This window comes from Coregonus lavaretus, assembly GCF_964263955.1.
Source record: "Coregonus lavaretus genome assembly, chromosome: 23".
Taxonomy (NCBI): domain Eukaryota; kingdom Metazoa; phylum Chordata; class Actinopteri; order Salmoniformes; family Salmonidae; genus Coregonus; species Coregonus lavaretus.
In genome coordinates, this window is record NC_140010.1 from 8,801,636 (window position 1) to 8,813,725 (window position 12,090).

The 12,090-nt window shown below is 44.1% G+C and overlaps 1 protein-coding gene across 1 annotated transcript in view; it reads right to left on the reverse strand.

Moving 5' to 3' along the window:
- Nucleotides 1-11,889, reverse strand: part of LOC311098857 (CUGBP Elav-like family member 5) — a gene marked incomplete at both ends in the record, with an annotated part of 12,809 nt that extends 920 nt beyond the window's left edge. The window contains 2 exons of the mRNA XM_084139422.1: nt 10,512-10,625; nt 11,544-11,889. Of these exons, the coding sequence (XP_083995548.1) occupies nt 10,512-10,625; nt 11,544-11,889 (460 nt within the window). The remainder of the gene's footprint in view (nt 1-10,511; nt 10,626-11,543) is intronic.
- Between the last annotated feature and the right edge of the window lie 201 nt (nt 11,890-12,090).

Below are 12,090 nucleotides of genomic sequence, written 5' to 3' on the forward strand. Positions count from 1 at the left end.
TATTTACCGTAATTAATTTTGCATTACAACGTCGCAGATGAATGAAAGCGGGAGAGAGGTATGCAGCTGCACAGTCCAAACAGCTAATTATTTCTGATGAAGCTGTCACTCCACCAGCGAAAGGAGAGAAGGATGTGAGAGAAAGAGAAATGGCAATTAGAGACGAGTGAAAACCTCCTTGGCACGCGAGCACACGCACACAGACACACGCACACAGACACACGCACACATACACACGCACACAGACACACGGGAGAGAGTGGAGAGCTAGGATTTGTGAGGAAGAGTGGGGTGAGAAAAAGAGAGCTAGAGAGAGAAAACAAAAATCATGAGAAAACAAAAAGATAATTACTTGACACATTGGAAAGAATTTACAAAAAAATAACAGAGCAAACTAGAATGCTATTTGGCCCTAAACAGAGAGTACACAGTGGCAGAATACCTGACCACTGTGAATGACCCAAAATTAAGGACATATTTGACTATGTACAGACTCAGTACCACAGTGAGCCATCACAGCAGCAAGATTTGTGACCTGTTGCCACAAGAAAAGGGCAACCAGTGAAGAACAAACACCACTGTAAATACAACCTATATTTATGTTTATTTATTTTCTCTTTTGTACTTTATCTATTAGCACATCGTTACAACACTGTGTATATACAGTGAGGGAAAAAAGTATTTGATCCCCTGCTGATTTTGTACGTTTACCCACTGACAAAGACATGATCAGTCTATAATTTTAATGGTAGGTTTATTTGAACAGTGAGAGAGAATAACAACAAAAAAATCCAGAAAAACGCATGTCAAAAATGTTATAAATTGAATTGCATTTTAATGAGGGAAATAAGTATTTGACCCCTCTGCAAAACATGACTTAGTACTTGGTGGCAAAACCCTTGTTGGCAATCACAGAGGTCAGACGTTTCTTGTAGTTGGCCACCAGTTTTGCACACATCTCAGGAGGGATTTTGTCCCACTCCTCTTTGCAGATCTTCTCCAGGTCATTAAGGTTTCGAGGCTGACGTTTGGCAACTCGAACCTTCAGCTCCCTCCACAGATTTTCTATGGGATTAAGGTCTGGAGACTGGCTAGGCCACTCCAGGACCTTAATGTGCTTCTTTTTGAGCCACTCCTTTGTTGCCTTGGCCGTGTGTTTTGGGTCATTGTCATGCTGGAATACCCATCCACGACCCATTTTCAATGCCCTGGCTGAGGGAAGGAGGTTCTCACCCAAGATTTGACGGTACATGGCCCTGTCCATCGTCCCTTTGATGCGGTGAAGTTGTCCTGTCCCCTTAGCAGAAAAACACCCCCAAAGCATAATGTTTCCACCTCCATGTTTGACGGTGGGAATGGTGTTCTTGGGGTCATAGGCAGAATTCCTCCTCCTCCTCCAAACACAGCGAGTTGAGTTGATAACAAAGAGCGCGATTTTGGTCTCATCTGACCACAACACTTTCACCCAGTTCTCCTCTGAATCATTCAGATGTTCATTGGCAAACTTCCGACGGGCCTGTATATGTGCTTTCTTGAGCAGGGGGACATTGCGGGCGCTGCAGGATTTCAGTCCTTCACGGCGTAGTGTGTTACCAATTGTTTTCTTGGTGACTATGGTCTCAGCTGCCTTGAGATCATTGACAAGATCCTCCTGTGTAATTCTGGGCTGATTCCTCACCGTTCTCATGATCATTGCAACTCCACGAGGTGAGATTTTGCATGGAGCCCCAGGCCAAGGGAGATTTACAGTTATTTTGTGTTTCTTCCATTTGCGAATAATCGCACCAACTGTTGTCACCTTCTCACCAAGCTGCTTGGCGATGGTCTTGTAGCCCATTCCAGCCTTGTGTAGGTCTACCATCTTGTCCCTGACATCCTTATAGAGCTCTTTCGTCTTGGCCATGGTGGAGAGTTTGGAATCTGATTGATTGATTGCTTCTGTGGACAGGTGTCTTTTATACAGGTAACAAAGATGAGATTAGGAGCACTCCCTTTAAGAGTGTGCTCCTAATCTCAGCTCGTTACCTGTATAAAAGACACCTGGGAGCCAGAAATCTTTCTGATTGAGAGGGGGTCAAATACTTATTTCCTCATTAAAATGCAAATCAATTTATAACATTTTTTACATGCGTTTTTCTGGATTTCTTTGTTGTTATTCTGTCTCTCACTGTTCAAATAAACCTACCATTAAAAAAAAAAGGTACAAAATCAGCAGGGGATCAAATACTTTTTTCCCTCACTGTACATACAGTTGAAGTCGGAAGTTTACATACACTTAAGTTGGAGTCATTCAAACTCGTTTTTCAACCACTCCACACATTTCTTGTTAACAAACTATAGTTTTGGCAAGTCGGTTAGATCATCTACTTTGTGCATGACACAAGTAATTTTTCCAACAATTGTTTACAGACAGATTATTTCACTTATAATTCACTGTATCACAATTCCAGTGGGTCAGAGGTTTACATACACTAAGTTGACTGTACCTTTAAACAGCTTGGAAAATTCCAGAAAATGATGTCATGGCTTTAGAAGCTTCTGATAGGCTAATTGACATCATTTGAGTCAATTGGAGGTGTACCTGTGGATGTATTTCAAGGCCTACCTTCAAACTCAGTGCCCCTTTGCTTGACATCATGGGAAAATCAAAAGAAATCAGCCAAGACCTCAGAAAAAGAAATGTAGACCTCCACAAGTCTGGTTCATCCTTGGGAGCAATTTCCAAATGCCTGAAGGTACCACCTTCATCTGTACAAACAATAGTACGCAAGTATAAACACCATGGGACCACGCAGCCGTCATACCGCTCAGGAAGGAGACGCGTTCTGTCTCATTGAGATGAACGTACTTTGGTGCGAAAAGTGCAAATAAATCCCAGAACAACAGCAAAGGACCCTGTGAAGATGCTGGAGGAAACAGGTACAAAGTATCTATATCCACAGTAAAACAAGTCCTATATCGACATAACCTGAAAGGCCGCTCAGCAAGGAAGAAGCCACTGCTCCAAAACCGCCATAAAAAAGCCAGACTATGGTTTGCAACTGCACATAGGGACAAAGATCGTACTTTTTGGAGAAATGTCCTCTGGTCTGACTTTTCGCACCAAAGTACATTCATCTCAATGAGACAGAACGCGTCTCCTTCCTGAGCGGTATGACGGCTGCGTGGTCCCATGGTGTTTATACTTGCGTACTAAACAAAAATAGAACTGTTTGGCCATAATGACCATCGTTATGTTTGGAGGAAAAAGGGGGGACACTTGCAAGCCGAAGAACACCATCCCAACCGTGAAGCACGGGACTGGTGCACTTCACAAAATAGATGCCATCATGAGGAAGGAATATTATGTGGATATATTGAAGCAACATCTCAAGATGTGATCCTCTGTAGCTCAGCTGGTAGAGCACGGTGCTTGTAACGCTTGTAACGCCAAGGTAGTGGGTTCGATCCCTGGGACCACCCATACACAAAACAAAAAAAAATGTATGCACGCATGACTGTAAGTCGCTTTGGATAAAAGCGTCTGCTAAATGGCTTATTATATTAAGACATCAGTCAGGAAGTTAAAGCTTGGTCGCAAATGGGTGTTCCAAATGGACAATGACCCCAAGCATACTTCCAAAGTTGTACCAAAATGGCTTAAGGACAACAAAGTCAAGGTATTGGAGTGGCCATCGCAAAGCCCTGACCTCAATCCTATAGGACATTTGTGAGCAGAACTGAAAAAGCATGTGCGAGCAAGGAGGCCTACAAACCTGACTCAGTTACACCAGCTCTGTCAGGAGGAATGGGCCAAAATTCACCCAACTTATTGTGGGAAGCTTGTGGAAGGCTACCCAAAACATTTGACCCAAGTTAAACAATTTAAAGGCAATGCTACCAAATACTAATTGAGTGTATTTACATTTACATTTTATGTAAACTTCTGACCCACTGGGAATGTGATGAATGAAACAAAAGCTGAAATAAATCATTCTCTCTACTATTCTGACATTTCACATTCTTAAAATAAAGTGGTGATCCTAACTGACCTAAGACAGGGAATTTTTACTAGGGAATTGTGAAGAACTGAGTTTAAATGTATTTGGCTAAGGTGTATGTAAACTTCCGACTTCAACTGTAATATGACATTTGAAATGTCTTTATTTTTTGGGGTAACTTTTGTGTCATGTTTACTGTTCATTTTGTTTTGTTTATTTCACTTTTGTTTATTATCTATTTCACTTGCTTTGGCAATGTAAACACGTTTCCCATGCAAATAAAGCCCTTTGAATTGAATTGAGAGATATTGGGAGAGAGAGAGAGAGAGAGAGAGAGAGAGAGAGAGAGAGAGAGAGAGAGAGAGAGAGAGAGAGAGAGAGAGAGAGAGAGAGAAAGAAAAAAAGAAAGAACGAGAGATAGTGAGAGAGAGAGAAGGAGAGAGAGAGTGAGCGATAGAGAGAGAGAAAGAGATTAAATGAAATTATAAAATACACATACCACAAATTTCAATTGGCTATACTTTAACATCATCCTCAGCTCTTACATCTTCCCCAATATTTGGAACCAAGGACTGATCACCCCAATCCACAAACGTGGAGACAAATTTGACCCCAATAACTACCATGGGATATGCGTCAACAGCAACCTTGGGAAAATCCTCTGCATTATTATTAACAGCAGACTCGTACATTTCCTCAGTGAAAACAATGTACTGAGCAAACGCCAAATTGGCTTTTTACCAAATTACCGTATGACAGACCACATATTCACCCTGCACACCCTTATGGACAAACAAACATTTTTACATTACATTTTAGTCATTTAGCAGACGCTCTCATCCAGAGCGACTTTCAGGAGCAATTAGGGTTAAGTGCCTTGCTCAAGGGCACAACGACAGACAAACCAAAACAAAGGCAAAGTCTTCTCATGCTTTGTTGATTTCAAAAGTGCTTTTGACTCAATTTGGCATTAGGATCTGCTATACAAATTGATGGAATGTGGTGTTGGGGGAAAAACACACGACAATATAAAATCCATGTACACAAGTGTGTGGTTAAAATTGGCAAAAAAAACACACAGGGCCGTGGTGTGAGACAGGGATGCAGCTTAAGCCCCACCCTCTTCAACATATATACAAATATTAAAATATTAAAAATGAATTGGCGAGGGCACTAGAATTGGCGAGGGCACTAGAACAGTCTGCAGCACCCGGCCTCACCCTACAAGAATCTGAAGTCAAATGTCTACTTTTTGCTGATGATCTGGTGCTTCTGTCACCAACCAAGGAGGACCTAGAGCAGCACCTAGATCTTCTGCACAGATTCTGTCAGACCTGGGCCCTGACAGTAAATCTCAGTAAGACAAAAATAATGGTGTTCCAAAAAAGGTCCAGTTGCCAGGACCACAAATATACAAATTCCATCTAGACACCGTTGCCCTAGAGCACACAAAAAACGATACATACCTCGGCCTAAACATCAACGTCACAGGTAACTTCCACAAAGCTGTGAACGATCTGAGAGACAAGGCAAGAAGGGCCTTCTACGACATCAAAAGGAACATAACATTTGACATACCAATTAGGATCTGGCTAAAAATACTTGAATCAGTTATAGAACCCATTGCCCTTTATGGTTGTGAGGTCTGGGGTCCGTTCACCAACCAAGAATTCACAAAATGGGACAAACACCAAATTGAGACTCTGCATGCAGAATTCTGCAAAAATATCCTCAGTGTACAACGTAAAACACCAAATAATGTATGCAGAGCAAAATTAGGCCAGAAAAGAACCATTAAATTATTCAACCACCTAAAAGGAAGCGATTCCCAAACCTTCCATAACATAGCCATCACCTACTGAGAGATTAACCTGGAGAAGAGTCCCCTAGGGAGTCTGGTACTGGGGCTCTGTTCACAAACACAAATAGACTCCACAGAGCCCCAAGACAGCAACACAATTAGACTGAACCAAATCATAAGAAAACTAAAAGATAATTACTTGACACATTGGAAAGAATTAACAAAACAACAGAGCAAACTAGAATGCTATTTGGCCATAAACAGAGAGTACAAAGTTTCAGAATACCTGACCACTGTGACTGACCCAAACTTAAGGAAAGCTTTGACTATGTACAAACTCAGTGAGCATAGCCTTCCTATTGAGAAAGGCCGCCATAGGCAGACCTGGCTCTCAAGAGAAGACAGGCTATGTGCACACTGCCCACAAAATGAGGTGGAAACTGAGCTGCACTTCCTAACCTCCTGCCAAATGTATGATCATATTAGAGACACATTCAGTGGGGAAAAAATGTATTTAGTCAGCCACCAATTGTGCAAGTTCTCACAAAAGATGAGAGAGGCCTGTAATTTTCATCATAGGTACACGTCAACTATGACAGACAAAATGAGATTATTTTTTCCAGAAAATCACATTGTAGGATTTTTAATGAATTTATTTGCAAATTATGGTGGAAAATAAGTATTTGGTCAATAACAAAAGTTTCTCAATACTTTGTTATATACCCTTTGTTGGCAATGACACAGGTCAAATGTTTTCTGTAAGTCTTCACAAGGTTTTCACACACTGTTGCTGGTATTTTGGCCCATTCCTCCATGCAGATCTCCTCTAGAGCAGTGATGTTTTGGGGCTGTCGCTGGGCAACACGGACTTTCAACTCCCTCCAAAGATTTTCTATGGGGTTGAGATCTGGAGACTGGCTAGGCCACTTCAGGACCTTAAAATGCTTCTTACGAAGCCACTCCTTCGTTGCCCGGGCGGTGTGTTTGGGATCATTGTCATGCTGAAAGACCCAGCCACGTTTCATCTTCAATGCCCTTGCTGATGGAAGGAGGTTTTCACTCAAAATCTCACGATACATGGCCCCATTCATTCTTTCCTTTACACGGATCAGTCGTCCTGGTCCCTTTGCAGAAAAACAGCCCCAAAGCATGATGTTTCCACCCCCATGCTTCACAGTAGGTATGGTGTTCTTTGGATGCAACTCAGCATTCTTTGTCCTCCAAACACGACGAGTTGAGTTTTTACCAAAAAGTTCTATTTTGGTGTCATCTGACCATATGACATTCTCCCAATCCTCTTCTGGATCATCCAAATGCACTCTAGCAAACTTCAGACGGGCCTGGACATGTACTGGCTTAAGCAGGGGGACACGTCTGGCACTGCAGGATTTGAGTCCCTGGCGGCGTAGTGTGTTACTGATGGTAGGCTTTGTTACTTTGGTCCCAGCTCTCTGCAGGTCATTCACTAGGTCCCCCCGTGTGGTTCTGGGATTTTTGCTCACTGTTCTTGTGATCATTTTGACCCCACGTGTTGAGATCTTGCGTGGAGCCCCAGATCGAGGGAGATTATCAGTGGTCTTGTATGTCTTCCATTTCCTTGCTCCCACAGTTGATTTCTTCAAACCAAGCTGCTTACCTATTGCAGATTCAGTCTTCCCAGCCTGGTGCAGGTCTACAATTTTGTTTCTGGTGTCCTTTGACAGCTCTTTGGTCTTGGCCATAGTGGAGTTTGGAGTGTGACTGTTTGAGGTTGTGGACAGGTGTCTTTTATACTGATAACAAGTTCAAACTGGTGCCATTAATACAGGTAACGAGTGGAGGACAGAGGAGCCTCTTAAAGAAGAAGTTACAGGTCTGTGAGAGCCAGAAATCCTGCTTGTTTGTAGGTGATCAACTACTTATTTTCCACCCTAATTTGCAAATAAATTCTTTAAAAATCCTACAATGTGATTTTCTGGAAAAATTTTCCTCAATTTGTCTGTCATAGTTGACGTGTACCTATGATGAAAATTACAGGCCTCTCTCATCTTTTTAAGTGGGAGAACTTGCACAATTGGTGGCTGACTAAATACTTTTTTCCCCCACTGTATTTCCCTCAGAGAACACAGACCCACAAAGAATTCGAAAACAAATCCAATTTTGATAAACTTCCATATCTATTGGGTGAAATACCACAGTGTGCAATCAGAGCAGCAATATTTGTGAGCTGTTGCCACAAGAAAAGGGCAACCAGTGAAGAACAAACACCATTGTAAATACAACCCATATTTATGTTTATTTATTTTCCCTTTTGTACTTCAACTATACTGAACAAAAATATAAACGCAACATGCAACAATTTCAATAATTTTACTAAGTTACCGTTCATCTAAGGAAATCAGTCAATTGAAATAAATTCATTAGGCCCTAATCTATGGATTTCACATGACTGGGCAGGGGCGCAGCCATGGGGGGGGGGGGCCTGGGAGGGCATAGGCCCACCCACTTGGGAACCATGCCCACCCACCTGGGAGCCAGGCCCAGCCAATCAGAATGAGTTTTTCCCCACAAAAGGGCTTTATTACAGACAGAAATACTCCTCAATTTCATCAGCTGTCCGGGTGGTCAGACGATCCCGCAGGTGAAGAAGCCAGATGTGGAGTTCCTGGACTGGCGTGGATACACGTGGTCTGTGGTTATGAGGCCGGTTGGACGTGCTGCCAAATCCTCTAAAACGATGTTGGAGACGGCTTATGGTAAAGAAATGAACAGTAAATTATCTGGCGAAAGCTCTGGTGGACAATCCTACAGTCAGCATGCCAATTGCACACTCCCTCAAAACTTGAGACATCTGTGGCATTGTGTTGTGTGACAAAACTGCACATTTTAGTGGCCTTTTATTGTCCCCAGCACAAGGTGCACCTGTGTAATGATCATGCTGTGTAATCAGCTTCTTGATATGCCACACCTGTCACGTGGATGGATTATCTTGGCAAAGGAGAAATGCTCACTAAACAAATGTGTGCACACAATCTGAGAGAAATAAGCTTTTTGTGCGTATGGAACATTTCTGGGATCTTTTATTTCAGCTTATGAAACATGGAACCAACACTTTACATGTTGCGCTTATATTGTTCAGTATATTTGCACATCGTTACAACACTGAGAGAGTGACAGAGAGAGAGAGAGAGAGAGAGAGAGAGAGAGAGAGAGAGAGAGAGCGCGACCAAACGAGGGAGAGAGACAGGGAGACAGCGAGAGAGCGAGAGAGAGAGAGAGAGAGAGCGAGAGAGAGAGAGAGAGCGACCAAACGAGGGAGAGAGACAGGGAGACAGCGAGAGAGCGAGAGAGAGAGAGAGAGAGAGAGAGAGAGAGAGAGAGAGAGAGAGAGAGAGAGAGAGAGAGAGAAAGACAGGGAGAGAGAAAGACAGGGAGAGAGAAAGACAGGGAGAGACAGGAGGGGCATCAATATGGGTTAGTGGGTGTAAGAAAAGCAAGCTGTTATATTGGTCATCTCACGCTGTGTTTGGGGTTGGCCCTTTTGTAGTATTTCATATGACACAATCTAACTTCCCATCTAGTACAGTAGGCTATGTGAGTGAGTGAGTGAGTCTCTCTGCCTCCTCCCTTTGCTTCTCCCCTCTCTCTCTCTCTCTCTCTCTCTCTCTCTCTCTCTCTCTCTCTCTCTCTCTCTCTCTCTCTCTCTCTCTTCCTCCCTCCCTCCCTCCCTCCCTCCCTCCCTCTCTCTCGCTCTCTCTCTCTCTCTCTCTCCCTCTCTCTCTATCTCTCGCTCTCTCTCTCTCCCTCCCTCTCTCCCTCCCTCTTTCTATCTGTATGGGTAGTGGGCTGGAAAGCAGAGGAGCAGAATGACATTGTTTTATCTAACATTATGCTTCACTCTACACTGCTGCCACTTGGCAATGACCTACAACAAGCACAGCCACACACAGCCACACACACACACACAAACACAGGTAAACATGTCCAAACACACACACACTCACACACACACAGGCAGATATATAAAAGGCAGGAACAACAGGAGTACCCATACAAAGCAGGTGCAAACCTCACTCCATCCCTCCCTCTCTCATCCCTCCCCTCCAACCTCTCCCTATCCCTCCCTCTCTCATCCCTCCCCTCCAACCTCTCCCTATCCCTCCCTCTCTCATCCCTCCCTCTCTCATCCCTCCCCTCCAACCTCACTCCATCCCTCCCTCTCTCATCCCTCCCCTCCAACCTCTCCCCATCCCACCATCCCTCTTTCTCTCTCCCCATCCCCCCCTCTCTCTCTCTCTCTCTCTCTCTCTCTCATCCCTCCCTCATCCTTTTCCTCCAGCTCTTTTTTTCTTGTCTGCTTTCTCTCGCTATCTGATTCACTCTTCAGTTTCTCTCCCCTCTCTCTCTCTCTCTCTGTCATTCCTTCCCTCTCCTCTCCCTTTCACCCTCCCCAATCTCTCTTCCCCTCCCCCTCTCTTCCCCTTTCTCTCTCTCTCTCTCTCTCTCCATACATGTCTCACTGAGTGAACAGCCTGAAGCTGTCTACATGGCTCTGTTCACTGCTGTTTGTACAGTCCTCTCTCTTTCTCTCTCACTCCCCATTCTCTCTCTCTCACTCGTTTCTCTCTCTTACTCCTTTCTCTCTACTCTCCTCTATCCTCTTTCTCATTCTCCGCAATCTGAAAGGAATTGGCAACTCCCAGAGGTATTTGGGGAAAAGCTTTCACACCATCTCTCATTCCATATAAAACCCTGGCAGTATTCAGGCGGTGGAGTACTCACCCCAGGTAGGGTTTTCTGCTCATGCAATGCATTCTGGGCTTTGATGGCAGACTCCCTGGCACAGTAGGTGAGAAACGCACAACCTGTCAATCAAAACAGACCAACAAGGGTTAGTCACACACTCACAGACACACACATGAATGCAGCTTGCTCACATAAGTGCTCTCTCTCTCTCTCTCTCTCTCTCTCTCTCTCTCTCTCTCTCTCTCTCTCTCTCTCTCTCTCTCTCTCTCTCTCTCTCTCTCTCTCTCTCTCTCTCTCTCTCTCTCTCACACACACACACACACCCACACACTTTGCCATATTGGAAAAGGAAAGGCCAACTAGCCTATGAATGACATAGGCCTAAATCCTGTTGATCGTGTATGCGTTGCCTATGCAATGTGATGCAAAGACGTGACCGTGGTAAAATTCACGTTCCGATGTTCTGCAAAATGATCCCTATTTTCGTTTGCATCATGACACTGCGATGGCGCGGGGATAAACGCTATGTTATGCGCGCAGCTGGGGCAAACTGTAAACATTGGCGTGTAATAATTAGGGCAAGAAAAAAAGTGTTGGGAAGTGTAACGAGCCTTTAGCTGTGAGACCAACTTGCATTTTACTTATATGAACTCACATGAACATGCTAGTCCTACGCACTAAAAGAGAGAAGACATCGAGATGAGAAGAACCCCAATGTAGTGGGTGCGTGTAACCAAAATAAAACAGATATGCTATTATTATGGGGAAATTACAGTCATAATGTTAAGCCTATATCCAACCTTATTCTGCAAGTCATATGGGCTTTTCAGTACAAGGTGCGTAGGCTAACACATTATTGCATTACAGACATCACGAAAGAGAATAGATGATGAGAGACAATCTATCACAAAAAGGAACACAAATTGAATGACTATTGCGTGTCATACGGATGACAATTACATCTTAATAATACAGTAGCCTAATTACAATGTAACGACCATCTGTAAGGGAATGCGCAGGGGCGACATAAACGCTACCTTTATGCATGCCTGTGTATCGGTCTTTCAGAACAGACAATTCGTGGATTTTCCCAAACTGCTCGAAGAGAGGTTTCAGGTCTTTTTCATCGAGGTTCCGCGGTATCTGTCCAATGAAGAGCTTGATGGCGTCCTGGTCTTTCATGGCGCCGCTGTCTGTGTGCATGGAGACGATTTCGGGACCGTTCATGGGCTTCGGAACCGGGCTGTGATCGAGCTGATGCTGATGAGGGATAAGTAAGAGCGGCTGCTGTAGAAGCAGGTTGACGTGGGCGGGATGAGGCGGCTGGGGATGATGTTGCTGCTGCTGATGCCTTCTGCTTTCACTCTGTGTAAATCTGGCCATGCTGAGCGGGGAGTAGGTTGGAGGAGAGTGACAACACACACTGAGACACGCACACACACTAGTAGGCTACTGAGAAAGAGAGAGCGATGCACTCAGATGGAAACACACACGGGCTTGTTCTGTCCCAATTCCCAAATGGCACCTGTCTTCTTCACGCTCTGGTTTGGTGGAAGGAGTGGGTTGAAGAGTGTTCGAGAAACG